The 18,971-nt window shown below is 53.3% G+C and overlaps 1 protein-coding gene across 2 annotated transcripts in view; it reads right to left on the bottom strand.

Moving 5' to 3' along the window:
- Positions 1 to 3,269: 3,269 nt before the first annotated feature.
- The window catches only part of PEBP4 (phosphatidylethanolamine binding protein 4), a 220,950-nt gene continuing 205,248 nt past the window's right edge, over positions 3,270 to 18,971 (bottom strand). For both annotated transcript variants that reach the window (XM_070375569.1, XM_070375568.1), the window contains 2 exons: positions 16,847 to 16,960; positions 3,270 to 3,560 (listed from right to left, as the gene is read on the bottom strand). In XM_070375569.1, coding sequence (XP_070231670.1) covers positions 3,406 to 3,560; positions 16,847 to 16,960 — 269 coding nt within the window. In that variant the 3' untranslated portion in view covers positions 3,270 to 3,405. The remainder of the gene's footprint in view (positions 3,561 to 16,846; positions 16,961 to 18,971) is intronic.

The raw sequence follows: 18,971 nt of genomic DNA, 5'->3' as shown, positions 1-18,971 counted from the left end.
CTTCCTTCTTGGCCTACCCAGCTTTGGGACAAATAGAAGATCTGACCTTTATTTTATGTAGCCTGGAGGGTAAAATGAGAGCACTCTGTAAGTGGGCTTCCTAGGTGGTGCTAATGGTAAAGAACCCGCCTTCCATGCAGATTAGACGTAAGAGACAGGGATTCGCTCCCTGGGTAGAAAAGATCCCCTTGAGGAGGGCATGGCAACCCACTTCAGTATTCCTGCCTGGAGAATCCCCATGGACAGAGGAGCCTGGCGAGCGACAGTCCATAGGATCATAAAGAGTCGGACACGACTGAAGTGACTTAGCATGCATGGATGTTACCTGTGAGTACTGAGAGTGGGAAGGCCCAGTTAACACCAGATTCTACCATTACTAGTTACAGAACAGGGAGGAAGTCCCTTAACTTATCGGAATGTCAGTTTCCTCATCTATAAGATGACAATCACAACACCTACACTATTAGGTGGTTTTGACAATTGGATGAGAGAATATGTATGAAGGCCTGGTAGGCTGGGAAGCCAGGCAGGAATGAATGCACTAAAGGAGATGTTACATGTCAGGCATTTGGCATGGTGCCTGGTATGCAGACAGCAATCAACAAATGGTATCTGATGATGATAATGATAATATCAGTTCTCCTGTCTGTAAAGGGGTCACTAATACTCCCCTTGGGGCTTCCCAGGTAGCTCAGTGGTAAAAGAATCCTCCTGTGAATGCAGGAGGTGCAGGAGCCACAGGTTCAATCCCTGAATCGGGAAGATCCCTTGGAGGAGGAAATGGCAACACACTCCAGTATTCTTGCCTGGGAAATCCCATGGACAGAGGAGCCTGGTGGGCTACAGTCCATAGGGTTGCAAAGAGTTGGATACAATTGACTACGCATGCAGTACTCCCTTACATTTTTTTAAACTGTTTTGTTGGCAATTTCCAAGCGATCTCCATACTCATTTTGTTTCTTTCTGGAGGAGGCAGTGAAAAGAAAAGGGGCAAGAGGCCCAAAGCCTTCTGCAGGCAGAGAGCTGAGCCAGGTGGGCTTCCCCAAGTTCTCCTGGCCTCCAGACTTTCCCTGCCGACCCCTGGGAGCTCTTTCTCTGTGGCTTTCAGACACGTCTGGCAAGGCTGGCTTCAGTCTAGCGCCTGGGCTAGTTTTGTTATTTTTTCAAGTTTTGGGGCCAGGAGGGTGGGGGTCTCTCCAGCAGCTGAACCAAAAGCCCAAAACACCAGAGGAAGAGAAAAGAGGTGGGGCGGGGGGAAGGAAGGAAAGCAAGCCGATAATTTCCTCGAAGGATAAACATCCGATTTTTTTCCTCACCCAAAATAAACATGCTAGCCACAAGGAATTAAAAGCAGAAGAGGGGAGGATGTGTCTCAATTTGGGGCTGCTCTAGGAAGCTGACCTGCTATTTATGCCGGCCCTGGACACCGACCAGAGCTGCCAGTTACACTGTGGGCCTCGGTGGAGTGAGGGGTGTGGGGAGAGGGCCCAGAGAGAGGGAGGTTCACACACATCCATACAGTTCCTTCAAGGGCTGCCTTTTGTGACACTGCAAACTGACGTTTCCTTTGGCTGCTTCGTGTAGCCCTGCTGACAAGCCTGTCTGGTGGCCTAGAATGGAGTGGGGAGTTCCTACTACCTGGGATGGTGTCAAACAAAGGCTGTTCTATAGAACAAGAGCTTGCTGTCCATCACCTGGGTGGGGAGCTGAATCTACAGATGTGGGGGCAGGGGGGGTTGGGGGGGACATCATCCAATCCCTTCCCATCACACACTCTGTCTCCCTCCTCCTGGTGTTTTTCAGATCCCCATGGAAAAGACCCTGCTGCTGGGAAAGATTGAGGGAAGGAAGAGAAGGGGGCAACAGAGGATGAGATGGTTGGATGGCATCACTGACTCAATGGAGTTTGAGCAAACTCTAGGAGATAGTGAAGGACAGGGAAGCCTGATGTACTGCAGTCCATGGGGTCACAAAGAGTTGGCCACAACTGAGCAACAACAACAATCACTAAAATCTTCCCACTAGTCAAGAGTGTGCTGGGCCCAGGGGTTGGACGGGGCCCCTTGCCTTCTGGCTAATGCAGGGCACGGCTTTAGGAAGGTAATAACCCATGGCCCCTTTCATCTGGGGCCCTAGGCACTCTGCATGCATGAGTCACCTATCTTGCTGTATTCTAGCCAAGGAGAGGGGAGTAATTAACTCTTGGGAGGGAAACTGAGCAGAGGGTCTTGTTGAGAGGGTGGGGGGTTAGAGTCGGGGGTGGGGGAGTTGAGGAACCAGGGTTTAGCCTGTGAATGAGACCTTGGCACAGAGGTGCCTCCAAGGGATTTTGGGGTAGGAAAGCCAAGAGACTTTCAGAGGATATCCAGAGGCTGTCAAGAAGCCGAAAATCCTTCCTGTGCAGACCAAAGAGTTTCTTCACAGCTTTCTAAAAGCAGACATCAGATCATGCGCTTTCTCCCCTCCAATCTATTTGTCATTTCACGATTCCCGTCACTTCCAGGGTACAATCCAAAATGTGAACATGACTGCAAGGCCTGACCTGTCCGGTCTTTGTCCATCTGTCCAGGTGGCCAAAGTTTTGGCTTTTCATTGCCCCATCAGCCACGGGAGCTGGGAGGTGCCATGTCTTCTCTCTGTCCCTGTCTCCACTCATAGTTAACCCCTACCCCACTTCTCAGCCGTGAAGTGAAACATGACTTCCTCAGGAAAGACAGGCGTTCCCAAGCCTTGACCACCCTCCACCCCCCATCACAAATCAGGTCCCCTCTACTCCCTCATGGCACTTGCCACATTTGCTGGAATTTGCCCGTGGTCATCTGATGGAGAACTTTGCCCTCCCGTCCTGAACTGGAAGCGCCATGGAACAATCCTCATGTTGGGCCTGCCTTCGTCACATGTGGATCCCCAGCACCTTGGTCAGGCACACACCATGTGCCAACAGTGTTTGTTAAATGAGTGTTCAGAACTGGAAAGGGCCATGGTGATAAACCAACCACCCTTGTCCCTTCTTCCTCCTTCAATTTCGCAACTGAGGAAGTGGAATTTTACGGAGGGTAAGTGACTTGCTTAAGGTCACATGGTGCCTCAAGGACCATTCAGGGCTAGAAACTCCCACCTCCTGCCTGTCGCTCCATCCCACCCCACTCCCGACCAACCCCTTGCATTTTACAGGAGTGACCCCAGCCCCAGTGCTGGACATCGATGGATTTCCACCTCTTGGTTTTGGAAGGAGGACAGGTTTGGAAATAAAACATCCAACCATTAAGCCCTAGATGATTTTTTTTTTTTAATTTGGAAGAGAAAGGGGGTTCCATACCCGGAGAGGGGGAGTCCATACCCAGACCATGGGTGGTGCGCGCTGTGGACACACTGGCAGTGTGGAGCTTGAGGTCTGGCGGGCAGTTATTTCGGTTCAGGTTTGTCCGTGGTCTCATTGCTTACTACTCCCGGGTTCTGGCGACTTAGCCCATCCAGGTAATATTGGGTCATGAATTGGGTGCTGGCTTCAGGTTCGGTCAGGTGGAAGTGGCTCAGAAATTTGTCCATTTTCCAAGAGCCTGGAAGGACAAACAGACCACAGGGAGGTGATGAGACAGAACTGTGGACTTGAGAACTGGCAGGGGCCTGAGAGGGAGGCCGGCTCTGGGGAATAGAGATAGCAGGTGGTGACCCTGGCCCTTGGTCTGAAGGCAGGAGGTGTCTGGGGTGCCTGCTGGCTCCTGGCTGCAGGGGAAGCCCTGGACATCAGCAGCATCTGGAAAGGATACTTCCCAGAGGACAGTGGGGACCAAGAGTCTTGACTGAGTCAAGGATGGCCTTTAATCTCTTTCTTCAGGCCTTTATTTGGCACAACTCTGCCTTCCCATCGTGTGCAGAAAGGAAATGCCTGGTCAGGTGGGCTACCCACTTCTGCCTCCCACCCATCTTTTCCTGCAAGTTCCCCTGACCTCGTGACTGTGGTCTGAATGCTGCTTTTCTTCATACCTGGTCACCCCCGTTGCCAAGGCTAGGATTGGCAGAAATGTCTATGCCATTTCTTCCAATCTCTTCTCCAGATGCCAGCCCGGCCACCTCCTCCCCAGTCCCAAGAGACCTCGTGCGACAGGGTTCCTTCCCCGGCAGTGACACAGATAAAAGGCAAGGCACATGGCCAGGCTGCTTCTCCTTGCCCTGAGGACCTAGATCCTGAAGGGGAGTGGAGAGTGGACGAGACATCCCAGCCTGGACCCTGGGGAAGTCCAGTGGGTGCCCAGGTCAGAGGGGACCTTCTCCAGGGGGAGAGAACACAGGGCTGTGGGGGGAAGGAGGTGCATCTTTTAGAGCAAGTGTGAACAGGCCTAGCAGCAGGGCAAGGAGGGCAAGGCCCCAGGCACAGGGGAGGGGCTTACGGAAGTGGTCAGCGGCATATTCCCATACTCTTGTTTCCCAAACCCCGGGCCTCAGGCACCCTTGGTGGATGGTTGCCAGATAAAATACAGGTTGCCCAGTTCTATTTGAATTTCAGAGGAACAACGAATCCTCTGTTAGTGCAAGTGCATCCCACATATTGTGTGGCCCAGACTTATACTAACAAATTATTCCTTGTTTATCTGAAACTCAAACTGAATTGAGCATCCTATAAGGACAGAGGAGCCTGGTGGGCTATAGTCCATACAGTTGCAGAGAGTTGGACATGACTGATCACACATTTACTTACCTATTTAATGTATTTATTGGGTTGCCCGAAAAGTTTGTTTTGGTTTTTCCATATGCTCATACAGAAAACCTGAACGAGCTTTTCTGGCCAACCCAATATTTATTTATCCCTGCCCCCCTGCTTCTCCTCACCCCCTCTCCCACCCCCAATCTAGCAGCCTTTCCTGGCTAGAGGAATTACTGTAGGTAGACCCTGCCTGGAGCAGGGCTAGACAGTGGCTGATACAGCCTGAACTAATGGAGACCTCTAACACACCAGGAGGATGAGTTGGGGGGCTGGCAGCCTAGAATTCCTCCCTGAGCCGCCCCTTCACCCACCTGTGGCCCTTCGACTGCATCCACCTCCATTTTCAGCAATGAAGAAAGCAAGTACCCTCTCTCTGCCACCTGCCACCTGCCAGCTGTTGGCATTTCAAAGATGTTCTCAAGGAGAAGACAATTTTTAATCCAAATAAAACAATGATTTGGAAATAATACCAATAACATGGGGACTTCCATGACGGTCCTGTAGCTAAGACTTGGCGCTCTCAATGCTGGGGGCCTGGGTTCCATCCCTGGTCAGGGAACTAAGATCCCACATGTCGAAACTAAGACCTGGTGCAGCCAAGTAAAAAGTAATAGCAAGAACACCAATATAGTGCTTCCTATGTGCTAGGCACAATTCTAGGAACTCCACACATACTCATTTAATCCCCATGAGGAAAGAAGAGTAAAAGTGAAATTGAAAGTCGCTCAGTCGTATCTGACTCTTTGCAACACAGAATACTGGAATTCTCCAGGCCAGAATACTGGAATGGGTACCCTTTCCCTTCTCCAGGGGATCTTCCCAACCCAGGGATCGAACCCAGGTCTCCCTCATTGCAGGCGGATTCTTTGCCAGCTGAGCCACAAGGGAAGCTCAAGAAAACTGGAGTGGGTAGCCTATCACTTCTCCAGCGGTTCTTCCTGACCCAGGAATCAAACCAGGGTCTCCTACATTGCAGGTGGAGTCTTTACCAACTGAGCTATCAGGGAAGCCCCACAAGGGGAGAAGACTGTTTTTATTCTCAATGCACAGATGGGATAATGGGGTCATAGGACCAGATTTGGTGAAAAAGCTTTTAGGGGAATGGATGGGGGAAAGGAGGGCTTCCCTAGTGGCTTAGATGGTGAAGAATCAGCATGCCGATGCAGGAGACCTGGATTTAATTCCTGGGTCAGGAAGATCCCTTGGAGAAGGGAATGGCAACCCACTCCAGTATTCTTGCCTGGAGAATCCCATGGACAGAGGAGTCTGGTGGCCTACAGTCCACGGGTTTGCAAAGAGCTGGACATGACTGAGCGACTAACACACACACTTCAGGAGAAGGGCCACCATAGGTTCCCTCAAGTCTTATCTGGCTCTGTGTGCATTCAAATTGGGCCTTTGAGGGCTAGAAAACAGGTTTTCTAGTTTTCTAGTTTCAGGACTTCTTTTTGAGGGGGTCGGGCAGTGGCCTGAGATGAAGACCCACTGCTGGGGGTTGGGGGGAGGGGGTGGGGAGCTGCTTTCCACTAGGATGGGAGGGAGGGAGTGAGGAGAGAGCAGGTACTCGCCTGTCTGTGGCCTCTGCCCTGAGGGAGCTGGGCTGGCTGGAAAAGAACTGTAGTTATCACGACCCTGAGAAGGAGTGTATATGTACACGTACTATGTATGCGCCAGGGAAAGGGTCATGGGTGAACTGGTGTGTGGCTGGCACGGAGACAAGGGGACCTTCCCCACAGAGCACAGCAGGAAGGAAACCCGTGGCAGGGAAGGAATTGAAACTCATCACAAGATCAGGGCAAGTTGGCAGAAAGAAATCCCCCTGCTCCCAGGGAGACCTTGCTCAGCTCTCCCAGCAGTCTGCTCTCTTGATGGAGTTTGGGGCAGGGGTGCGCCTTCCGGGTCCCATTGCCGATATCCCTGGGGTTCTTGGGTTTCTTGGGCAGCTTCTCAAACCAGGCGCATCCCTCGGCAGAGGCACCCAGTGCCGGGCTGCTAGCCTTGGTGGCCTCCTCCCCTGGCTTGGCTGTGACTCCTTACACCTCCGTTTCCTGCCACAGAAGGCGAGAGGAACTGACCCTGTGCAAGTTCTAGAAGGAAGAGGGGTGAGTCAGGCCCTCTGGGTTGTGTGAGGAGCTGGGAGGCTGTGGCTTCTGTGGTTGCTGCCCCGGAGGAAAGCCCCATCCTGCGTGGTAGTAGCTCCGGAGGGCTGCCCTGCAGGGAGGGGCGGGCAGCCGGCTGGCTCAGGCCACGCCCCTTGTGCCCGGACCTACCCTGGACCAGCTCTGCCTGGGAAGCCCACAGGACTGGCCAGTGCACTTCTCAGGTCTCTGTGGCGCGAGGCCTCCGGCTGCAGGGAGAAAGGAGGAGGGTGGCTCCTGAACCAATGGCTGGAACACAGGGGTCCCTGGTCTCCTCAGGACGGGGCTGTGGCAGAGTGTGTGCAGGGTGGTCCCTGCACAACCCTAGGGAGTGCTGTTCTGATCCAGCACAACTACACACAGAGGCCGTTTGCTCACTTATTGGGTGGTGCTGACGGGAAAGATGTTAACTATGAGATATGTTAAATGTTGGGCTTCCCTGGTGGCCCAGTAGTAAAGAATCTGCCTGCTGATGCAGGAGACCCAGGTTTGATCTCTGGGTTGGGAAGATCCCTTGAAGAAGGGAATGGCAATCCACTCCAGTATTCTTGTCTGGAGAATTCCATGGACAGAGGAGTCTGACAAGCTATAATATAGTCCATGGTTTGGAAAGAGTTGGACACAACTTTATCAACTTACCAACTCAACAATAATAGACCTTAGAGATGTTCCAGACCTGGGCTGGGAGGTGGGGAGCGGGGAGAGTTAGGTCATCTCATCTCAAGCCATGGGGAGGGGGTGTTCTGAGCCTCTCTACCAAACAGTGGGAGGGGGTGAGTGACCCTTGTCTTCAACAATTGGGAGACAAGCTTCAGAGACTCATCCCATGAATTTGAGTCTTCGGAATGGCAAGGCTGGAATGTTTGGGAATGGCCCTGAGGCAGGTCTTGACTGTCCATCTCTCCACTCCCAGCTTTCCAGATCTGTGGGACTGGCTTACCACTCACTGCTTGGGAGTAGTTCATCACATGGAATGGACCCTCCCCCACCCCTGCCACCATCCAGCCTGTCAGGGTTTAAGAGGCACATGGTTCAGTGGTAAAGCATCTGCCTGCCAATGCAGGAGACCTGGGTTTGATCCCTGGGTTGGGAAGAACCCCTGGAGAAGAAAATGGCAACCCACTCCAGTTTTCTTGCCTGGGAAATCCCATGGACAGAGGAGCCTGGTGGGCTGCGATACATGGGTTACAAAGAGCTGTACAGGACCGAGAGGCTGAGCACTAATGCAAGAGACTGAGAAAGTAAAGCTACACTAGTTTAGTAACACCCACCCACCAGGATTTGGGAGAACTGGGTAGACAGCACCTGGGCCAGAATTCAGAAACTCTGAGCTGAAGGGAATCTCAGACCCTGGGATCCAGGTGCCCCCTAACACTGACAGCTGCTTCTGGGGGCTGCCAGGAGTGTGGAGGGTTACTTGATCCAGGCCCCACTCCTGCCCTTGACAACTTTATAACAGGATGATCAACACTATATTAGGGACTTCCCTGTTGGCCCAGCAGTTAGGAATCCACCTGCCAACGCAGGGGGACTCAGGTACCGTCCCTGGTCGGGGAACTAGGATCCCATGTGCGGAGGGGCGATAAGCCCGTGCCACAACTACTGAGCCCAGGTGCCACAAGTAGAGAAAGCCCACACGCCGCAGGAAGACTCAGCACAGCCAAAATTTAAAAGAAAGAAAAGAAACTGCTTTAAAAAAGGAAACAAAACCAACCAAACAAAAAAAACCATTGGACTAATAACAAGCTAGGCCTTTGTGGGATGGCCTCTCCACTGCACAGTGTGCAGCCCCAGGAGACGAGTTCCCATCCCCCACAGTGGTCCTGGAGTTCTCCACCAGACTCACTCTTTAGACTTCCCTATAGCATGAAGCAGCGCTCCCTGTGTGTCCTTGCTCCCACCTACCTTGTCATTTGGTCCTCAGTGGACCCTCAGGTGTTCCCCTCTCTCTGGGAGGGAAACACCCATTCAGATTGGCTGGGGAAAGGGACAGGGCTCTAAACCTTGGCATGGGCCCCCCTTAGCTTCTGCTGGGACTCATGACCTCGTGGTGCCTGGCTCAGAGACGCCCTGTCACCCCAGGCCGGTGAGCTGCGTTGAACTGAGGCAGCCACCCTATTCCCCAGCCTCTGGCTGCCCTCCCTCTGCTCAGGGACACAAGTGCTTTCCTGTCAGGGGACAGTGGCCCTGAAGGAAAGACAAAAATTGAACACCAGCCTAATAAGCGTCCCACTGAGTGCCCGGCTCAGGTCTGTAATTTGTCTGGCTCTGCGTGGGGCTGGCTGCCGTGAGGGGAGCGCTGATGCCTTTCTGATGAGATTAATGATGTCCTGGCGGTGGTGGGCGGGAGGCCTGAGCCTTTTATTTTTTTGTGCCGTTAAATGACATCCAGAGACTTCCACTTGGGAGCTGAAAAGCCCTCGTTCCATCACATCCAATTACTCCTGGAGAATATTTGCTGAGTAGCTGATCCTGCTGACTTGAGAGGCTCAGGGCAGAGGGGACCACTATGACTTTGGCGGGAGTGAGAGGGTGGGGATGTCAAGGGGGTTTTCCAAGGTAGAGAGGAGAACCCCCTAGAGCTGGCGAGCGGAAGTGTGATTCCTAATTACCCAGTAAGTGGATCACCGGGCTCCTCCCTCCATCGTGAATTTGGGGGTGGCAGGTAGGTGTGGGTAAGGGAATGAGAAGAGGGGAGACTCCAAATTGTCCACTGAGCCCCCAGTTATCAATTACAATACTTGGTAGTGGTGATGGACGGCTGACTGGAGTTCTGGGTGAAAGTTGGGGATTATCTGCGGTTTCCGGATGATCTGTTCAGTACAGCTTGGGATGGCTGACGCTGGGCTTGACTGGGGTGTGTTCTGGAAGAGGGTGCCTGGGGCCTGTGGCGGTGGCAGGTGGTTCCGAGCCAGGGCGCCTGTCTGAGAGTTGCCCAGCATGGCCTCACCTGGGCCGCTGCCAGGCCCCGAGTCCTACCCGCTCTGCCAGGTGGGTGGGGCCCTTTGGAGGCAGAAGAGGGCTGCCTGACACAAGCCCACACAGTGACTCAGGGGCTGGGCCCCCGGGCTCCTGGGGCCTGGCCAGGTGAACCACCATGGGAGGTCATGGGGGGCGGGGAGGGGCTGTTTTGCAGTGGGTTGTGTGTGTTTGTGTCTGTCTGTGCATTTGGGCTGCTCTCCAGGCAGCACTCCCTTCGCTGCTACCTGGCTTGCACTAGGTCTCCCCTCGTTGCCACCAGGCCTGGTGGATCCCCTGCCAGCCTCGGGCCCTCACCATGGATGCTGCCTACTGTAGACGCTGCCTTTGTGCCCTTGGCCCGGGCTTTCAAACATTTCCCCACAGTGCCCTTACCTCACTCACCCACAGAACTCCACAGGCCTTCAGATGCCACAAGCAAGACTTAAACCCCACGGTGTGGCAAGTCTCTGCCCGTCCCTCCTCTCTGACCCCTGTGGGTGGGTGGCTTACCCAGAGGCGGCTCCATTCAGCAGCCTGTGGTGCTGGGGAGCAAGATTCTGGCTGTCTGGTCTGGAGCCCAGGGACCCTCTTCTGCTCCTCCCACCCTGTTCTGCAAGAAGTCTCCCTGCAGATCCCCCAGGCTTCCGTGGTCAGGCAGACCCAGCCTGGCATGGCCTGTTAGTCCCCATGGTGCCGCAACACAATTCTGGGCCCGTGGTCTTGGAGAGGCTTGAGGAGCCAGCTGTGGCAGAGGGGATTCCCCAGCTCACCCTGAGGCATGTGAGGCCAGCTTGTGGCACCCCTGGGCAAGGTGCCTAAGGTGTGGCAGGGCACAGACCACAGCTCCTAGAGCTTAAGTCTCCACATGGTGCCGGGTTGCAGCCTTCCTCCAGAGGAGGGGTGTGTGGGGGCATCACCAAGACACCCAGGGCAATGGACGGCCTTGCTCCCTCTCAGACCCCACACTAGGGCCCAGAAGTCTGGTGGTCTGGGTCAGGGGAGACGGAATGTGGGTGAACTGTTGCCAAGACCCTTGGCCCAGAAAGCAGAAGAAAATGATCTTGCTATGAACTGCAGATTCTTAGTCAAGCAAGCCACTCACCATTCTGGGCCCTGATTTCCTCCTCTGCCCCGGGGTTGGTAGGGGGCATGTGGTTACTGTGCTGCCCACTCCACATGGTTGGGTGGTGGGGGAGGGGCAGGGCAGGCTGATAGAGAGGCTGGGACAGGGTGGGTGTGGGCACCGAAATGGTCATTTGTGGGCACAGTGCTCACAGAAGCAGCTGTCTTAGCAGATGTTAAAGGAAGTTGAACGTGAGGTGTGTTTGTGAACGTGGGGGTGTGAAAATGTGCAGATCCCTCTGTGTGTGTGTGTGTGTGTGTGAATGGTTATCTGTGGGTTTGTCTCCTATACAAACACACTCATTGATTCAAAGTTCACAGAGGGCTGCGCCCAGGGACAGGTGGCAAAAAGGGAATGTAGGACAGACCTGAGCTCTTTCTTCAAGGAAGAGACTAGAGAGTCTTGTGGTGGACGTTGTTGCTGTTCAGTTGCTCAGTCGTGTCTGACTTTTTGTTGCAGACCCCATGGACTGCAGCACACCAGGCCTCCCTGTTCTCCACTATCTTCTGGAGTTTACTCAAATTCATGCCCATTGACTTGGTGATGCCATCCAGTCATCTCATCCTCAGTTGCCCCCTTCTCCTTTTGCCTTCAATCTTTCCTAGCATCGGGGTTTTTTTCCAATGAGTCAGCTCTTTGCATCAGGTGGCCCAAGTATTGGAGCTTCAGCAACAGTCCTTCCAATGAATATTCAGGTTGATTTCCTTTATTATTGACTTGTTTGATCTTTGCAGTCCAAGGGGCTCTTAAGAGTGGTGGAAGTGGGAGCCGGCAAGAGGAAAATGTAAAAAATACAGAAGAGAGAAAAGCAGGTGACTGAGGACATAAAACTAGGTGTTTTGTGCACATGTGAGCATGCAGTAGGAGCAGGAGAGGGCAGGGGAGGCACTGACAGGGGTGGACTTCTCACTGACTGAGAGAAGATGGGCCCTTGGGGGGACTTAGAGAAGCGCCATGGACTGGTGTCCTGAAAGTTTAAAGGCAGTCCTGCTGTGGGGGAAGGGGGGAAACGTTCTGCCCAGATTGGCAGGCAGAGGCAAATCCATTGCTGGGTGAGCTGGTGGGCAGGTGGACATGAATGAAGAAGCAGGGGTTAAAGGGTGTTCTGGCAGCGTGTGGTCCAAAAGGGTGTGAAACAAGGTATCGAGTGTGGGCCCTCTGCAGACAAGGCCCCTCAAAGCATTTGGTTGGTTCCTCTAGTATCTGGAAGTCTAGGGCCAAATCCAAGGCTGCCATGAAGACCATGTGCAGAGAAACCATCATGAAACCCAGATGAACCCAGAGACCGGATTCTAGGCTTTGGGTGAAGAGGATGGGGAGGGGCGGGGGTTGGAGATTAGACCTGGGGGAGGGGAGCTAAACTGGGAAGCCAAGGGGGCAAGTCCTGTGTCTTATAGACCCAAGATAAGGCCAGTTCCAAATCTGAAAAGGTGAGGTGTGGCCTTTGGGACAAATGTCAGTGAAACTGGGTCAGCCCTTGTCAGAGGGCACCAGTTCAGGCTCTATCAGCCTCAGCATTCTCCTCCATTTAGGGTGTGGTCACATGGCAACCCACTCCAGTATTCTTGCCTTGAGAACCCGTGGATGGAGGAGCCTGGCGGGCTACATCTATGGGGTCGTAAAAATGTCAGACATGACTTAGTGAATGAACAACAACAACAACATGATTAAGCGATGTGACTGTCTCCCTCCACTCTCTCTGTGAGCTCCTGGTGTCTGCAGAGATTCGCCAGGTTACTCCACACATCCGCAGCAGCAGGGATGTACTTCTGTACCCACGGCACCCAGAATGGGGCCTCAAACACACTTGACACCAAGCGTCACCTGAATGGATGCAGAAGGCACTGCTGAATCATGATGTGGAAAGTGGCACAGGGAGGAGGGAGCTGTGGAAAGGCAGGACTTCACCGACTAGAAGCGAGGTGGGCCCAGATCCTCTTCCAGCAGTGGTCCTGGTGGCCCTGGATCTGATAAAAGGCCTCTGCCCAGAAGCCCACAGGACTGGCGGTGGCGGGAGTCGCACCCAGATTTGTGTGGTGAAACTGGCAGGTGGGAGAGTTCCATGAACCAGAAGCAAATCTGTTGAGGGTCATTCTGGGGTAGACCAGCTAGACTAACTCCTTATCTTGATAATGGAGATACTGAGGCCCAGGGAGGTGAGGTGGTTTGTCCAGGGTCGGACAGTGAGCATTTGGATGTTGAGATCTCCCATCTGTTGCCCCCTCGTATGTCATCCTGGAGTCACAGGACAAAGAGGAATCCTGGAGAGGGTTGGGCCCCTGACCCTGAACAATGCCACCTCCCCCATCAATCCTGACCCCCAAAACAGTCATATAAGTTCATGGAGAATAATCTCATGCTTCATTCTCATTGAATCTTGTCATTCACAGCTAAGTTCCAGCATAAGGAGCAACCCCAAAGGACTGAGTCAAGTTAACCATCTTCCGTGGATACCCTTCTACATGGGCTCTTGCATACTGACCTCTCCCGTCCAGCCTCTGGATGCTGTTCCTGTCAGTTCATCCAGGGGTCACTTGACCAGGATTGGCTATGGCACACATACCCTGGGACTCCCCACCTCCCTCCATGGAAAGAAAACTAGATCAAAGTAAGCCCCAGGGCCTGTGCTCATGGGCAAGGCCTCTTGTCCTGGACTCCTGAGGGCTGGTCCAGCTTGAGTGCCCAGAGACCCTCTGGCACTGTGCGAATGTTAGAGACTGCCTGGCCTTGGGAAATGCACACAAGCAGCTTCTGCTTTTGCAGTCAGCCCTGGGCTCGTCCATGCCACACACCCCTAGGCCCCCCAATGGCCTCCTGTCCTCTCATTCTAGTCTGTGCTGCCCACCACTCTGGTGCAGTTTTCTCTAAAGAGTGGCTTTTGTGTGTTACTCTTCACATGGGCAATCTCCAGTAGTTCTCTAGGGCCCCCACCAAAGTCATGCCTGTGCTGGGCTTTGGAGAACCTCCATGACCTCCCACTTTCTCCTTTCATCACCATCACAGGGGGCCTCCCCACTTTTTATATTTTTTTTAAAAATTTATTTATTTATTTTTGGCTGTGCTGGGTCTTTGTTGCAGCTCAGGCTTTTCTCTAGTTGTGGGGAGTGGACTTCTCACTGTGGTGGCTCTTCTTGCTGTGGAGTACAATAAGATCCAGCATCTTGTTGCTCTAGGGCACACGGGCTTCAGTAGTTGTGGCTCCTGGGTTAGTTGTTCCATGGTATGTGGGATATTCCCGGACCAGGGATCAAACCTGTGTCCGCGCTGGCAGGTGGATTCCCAACCACTGGACCACCAGGGAAGCCCTTCTCACTTTTAAAAATAAGCTTTGCCTCTGCAGTTTCCCCAGTCCAGAGCACCCTTTCCCCCTTCACTCAAGGATTCGAATCTCTTCCTTCTCCAGGGCCAGCCTACACTCGGCCTCCTCCAAGTGGCCTCAGGACACTGTGGATCTGAAGATCCAACTCTTTGTTTTCTAGAGGAGGAAATCACGGCCCAGAGACATTAGCTGACCTGCTGAGACGTCAAACCACTAGGTAGACTAGAAATCAATGTTTCCTCACCCTGCAGTAAAATACTTTTCACTCTTCCCAGCTGAAGAAGGTGTGTCATCCTGGAGGGAAAGGGAACCTGGAAAGGGACAGGACTGTCCCTAAGTCCACTGGAGCTCCCGTTGTCCTTCCAGCCAGAAACACACAATTAAGTGCTTAATTATACACTGCTCTGCATTGTTATTTGAGTGTTTCCAAAGGAGATTGTAAGCCCCTTGAGGGCAGGGATCTTTCCCTGTGCCCTGGATCATGTTCCCTCCAAAGACCTTAGCACGGGGCACATGGAAGACATCACACCATGGGACTGCAACCTGGAAACTTTCATCTGCCAGAATAATTTTACCGTCTCCATTGCTGGCAGCAAACAAAACAGCATATGGTAGCCAAAGGGACTCTGCCCAGCGGCAAGTCCGGTTCCAAAGTTTTCACAGAGATGGAAGGAGGGTTTTGCTGGGAGTGCACAAAAAACCGTGGCTTTGGCAAAGATCCAAAGGGGACGAATAATGAGTTTCAGGCCCAATGGGCTTGCAGTTTCATTGCCTGCTGCTGCAGTCATAGGAAAGGCACCGATGGCTCTGGAGGACAAGCTGTGCAAGGGGTGGCAGAGGTCTTTGGTGCGCGCACCTGTCCTCCTCCTTCGCCCCTTTCGCAGCTCCTCTGGGCATCGCCTAATGTTTCTCCCGGCTCCATCCCTCTCTCACCCTGGAAGAGTACTTGGTCCGCTGGAGGCCCCTTCAGGGGACTGTCTGAGCGTTATCCTGTCCAGGGCACTGGCATTGAGGCCCTGATGTTTAATGTGGACCTCAAAGGCATTGTGTTCCTTTATTCGACTCCCATGTCGCATAAACATTGTAGGCTGAGGTGCTGGTTTCCAGCCCCCCTGGAAAATCGCAGTACCAGGATTGGTGGAAGGGGCTTCGTGATGAGACAGGGACCTAGGGAACTGGAGAAACTGGTCTTGGTCTGGACAAGAAACATTTTTATTTCCCTTCTCTCTTTGTAGCCAAACTTGAAACCATGTCTCTGGCAAAGCTGTTTGAATAGATTACAGATTGGTGAGGCGCTCGGGGCATCTGGGGAAGGTTCACCGGTAGAAAGGTTGTACCAGCTCCACTTCCAGGGCGGCCTGGAGCCACCTGTGATTGGTGGACCCTGCTCGGCACATCTGAAGGGCTCCACACTCCCCTCCTCTCCTCTGAGGCCCGAGGCAGACTTGTGACAATACCTTCTCTGGCTTCCCAGTGGGTGGAGGTTGGTTAGGATCACTGGGTGAGAGGAAATGGCTGATGACGCCCACCCACCCCCTCACCCTCTGTCAGCCTGGGGGATGTGCCCTTTGTCCTCCCAAGTTGGCATTCATGCATTCCACATTCTCTTCCCTTCCCTAAAACGGGGTGTGAGACATACAGCGCACAGGGATCACATTATTTCCCACATTCATGAAGAGAAATCTTAGGTTCAGAGAGGGTGGCGTGGCCCTCACAGGGTCAGGTGAGTCACCTGTGACATGGCATCTCAGTAGCCAGGTGTCCCCAGCTCCTTCAGGGCCTCAGCTCTGGTGGTAGGAGGACCAAGGCCATGCAGGCTGGGTTAACCACTGGGGTGCTGCGGGTTCTGGGTCCTCTGGAGAGTGCTGGGAGGGCTGCTCAGAGAAGCCAAAGAGGGGGCATGGCCAGGGATGTCTCTGTCCCACCACTGAGATGGCACAGAGCAATTAAGGACCGATGAAGACAGACCGGCAGGATGGCATTCCAGGGCCCTCTCGCCCAGATCAGACTCAATTACTGGGTACAATTATATGCAGAAGTGCTGTGGGGTAGCTGCCTGCACATGCCATTTGAAGCTACTGGAGGAGATGCTTCTTTCTCTGACTCTAGTTACCCACTTTGGGACCCTGCCTTATAGACCCAACTACCCAACTAAAGCCTCCATCAGGGATGATGGAACTGGCTTCTAGGGGGAGACCATGTCTGATGTCAACATCTCTTTTGGGACATTCATCCCGGTTTATTCTCAAGAGACACCACACCCTTTGACTCTGGCCTCCAAGGCTCATGGACTTCCCTGGTGGCTCAGATGGTAAAGAATCTGCCTGCAAGTCAGGAGACCCGGGTTTGATCCCTGGGTCGGGAAGATCCCTTGGAGAAGGGAATGGCAACCCACTCCAGTATTCTTGCCTGGAGAATCCCATGGACAGAGGAGACTAGCAGGCTATAGTTCATGGAGTTGCAAAGAGTCAGACATGATTAAGCGACTAACACTCTAAGGCTCATGGGTAGAGTTAAGGTCGCAACTTGCCCACAAATACTCGAACCATTCACTTCCACCCCAGAATTCACCCCAGTTTTGAATAATGGGAAGGTCTTACCTCGAGTTTTGTTTTCTTTGGGAGAGAGAGAGATGGTCCTTCCTTCCTGAAGATAGACAAAGAACTGGTAGCGATGTAAGCCACTGTGTGCTGGTGGGGAGGGAGGATGGTAGGCTATGGGAAGAAAAAGGAGAGAGGGTGGGCTCCATGTGCCCCAGTACACAGGGGCTCCTGGCTGCTCTGGGAAGGGGGCAAAGAGTCAGTCTTGGTCCTTTTCATGGTCCTCGCTGACTCTCCTGGGGTCCCAGCTGTGTGTGTGTGGGTGGGGGGAGGTCCACATACTGCAGACCTTCAGGCTTTATCTTGGGCAGAATCTCATCTTCAGTCACTTCATTTAAGAAGCGCATTGTTTGGGGTGGTGGGGGGAGGAGGAGGTGTGGGCAGGTTGAAGGTCTTGGGTGCTGGCTGGACTCTTGGGCCTTTCCGGACCAGTGGGTCTTGGTGTTGTCCCCTTTCCGCTTTGGTCTATCCTGATGGATTTCCTGCCTCAAGAGAAACCCCATCTTCCTCTGCGAGTGTGTTTGGCAGGGGATTTTTATTTATTTTCTCAGCATTTCCTTATGAACTCAATCCCCAAAGAAGCAAATTTCTTGGCTGGATCCGGAGGATCTGGAAGTGGTTACGGGGGTGGGTGGGACTCGGTTCAAAGGTTTGATCATGGAAGCTGTAGGATCTGGGTGCTTGGGGCACCGGGAGCTGACTCAGTCTCTTCCGGAGAAGAGTGCCCATCTCCCCTCCTTTTGCTCTTTGTGCGGGAGGCACTGTTTGTTGAGGGGGAGATGTGGAGTGGGGACATCTCTCATCCTTCCCCTAAGTTTATGCAGGGCCTCGGGGTTTTGCGGGTCAGACTTCTGCAGACTGTTCCAGCTGGGCCTCCTTCCAAGAGTGTGGTGCCTCTTTCCCACCCCTCTGCTCCCTTCATCTTTCTTTCCAAGGAACCAAGCATCTTCTGAGGGGTGGGTGGGGATGGAGTGTTTGCAAGGATGCTGCTAGTGGGATGGAGCATTGACATATGATGGCCACTTCCCTCTCCTGATTGTCAGTTAGACAAGAATCACTTGCTTCTCAGAGCGGTGGAAGCTTTCCTCCTGGTGCACTTCCGGCCTCTGGCATGCTCGCAGCCAGGGGAATTCCTGACTATTCATTCCTCCCTGGGTTTTTACATTGCAGAGCAGATGTGTGTGTGTGTGTGTGTGTGTGAACCCAGGGTCTGCCAGAAGTCATGTGAGTTGTGTGAACCAGGGTCTACACTGGGGTGGGTGTGGGTTTTGCAGGAACTGGTGCATGTGTGCCCAGGCTATTTTGGAGGGGCTCTGCAGTGTGTGCGTGTGGGTAAATTGACGCTTTTTTTTATACAAATACTGCTGTCCAGTGATGGATCTCAGTGGTTCTGTGCAGCTGGGAATTTGTCCTAGGGGGAGATGGAGATGGAAGCTCTTCTCACTAGGGTGTTCCTGAAGAAACTCTCCCTCCAAAAGTAGAGCTGAGAGGCACGAGGAGGAAGACAATGGGACACATTTGTTGAGCTGCATCTTGGGCCCAGGCCCCAGCTAGGTGCTTTCCCATGTCACTAGTCACAAGTGTTAGTCGCTCAGTTGTGTCCGACTCTGTGACCCGTGGACTGTAGCCTGCCAGGTTCCTCTCTGTCCATGGGATTCTCCAGTCAGGGATACTAGAGTGGGTTGTCGCATCCCGGGAATCCTCATCACGACTCGGGAAGGCGGGTATTATGGCTATTATCTAGATGAGGAAACTGGGGCTCTGAGTTGACAGTCAGTGGTGGAGCTGGGCTTTGTATCCAGGCCTGGCTGGTGCCCGAGTCTGTGTTGCTTCACCAAACCATGAAACTCAGTTGTTTTTTTTCTTGCTCAACCCTTTGCCAGGGGCCAGCTCATCCTTGGAGCAGTTGCTTCAAGCTGAGTGGTGGGCCTGCTCTTGCTGGCGGATCCCAGAGGGAAGGGAGGAGGGGAGCTGGTGGTGAGGATGGGGGTGGGAAGAAGAGGGGATTGGAGAAAAGGGAGGTCCATGCAGCTGCATAGTAGGGCTGGGAGGGAGCAGGGAGGGGACCAAGCCCATTTTGGGGGGCAGTTCTGGTTCCGGGTTCTGTCTCAGAAAAGCCCTGTAA

The sequence above is a fragment of the Bos mutus genome, chromosome 8, assembly GCF_027580195.1.
Source record: "Bos mutus isolate GX-2022 chromosome 8, NWIPB_WYAK_1.1, whole genome shotgun sequence".
Classification (NCBI taxonomy): domain Eukaryota; kingdom Metazoa; phylum Chordata; class Mammalia; order Artiodactyla; family Bovidae; genus Bos; species Bos mutus.
This window is presented reverse-complemented; position numbering and strand designations above follow the sequence as displayed.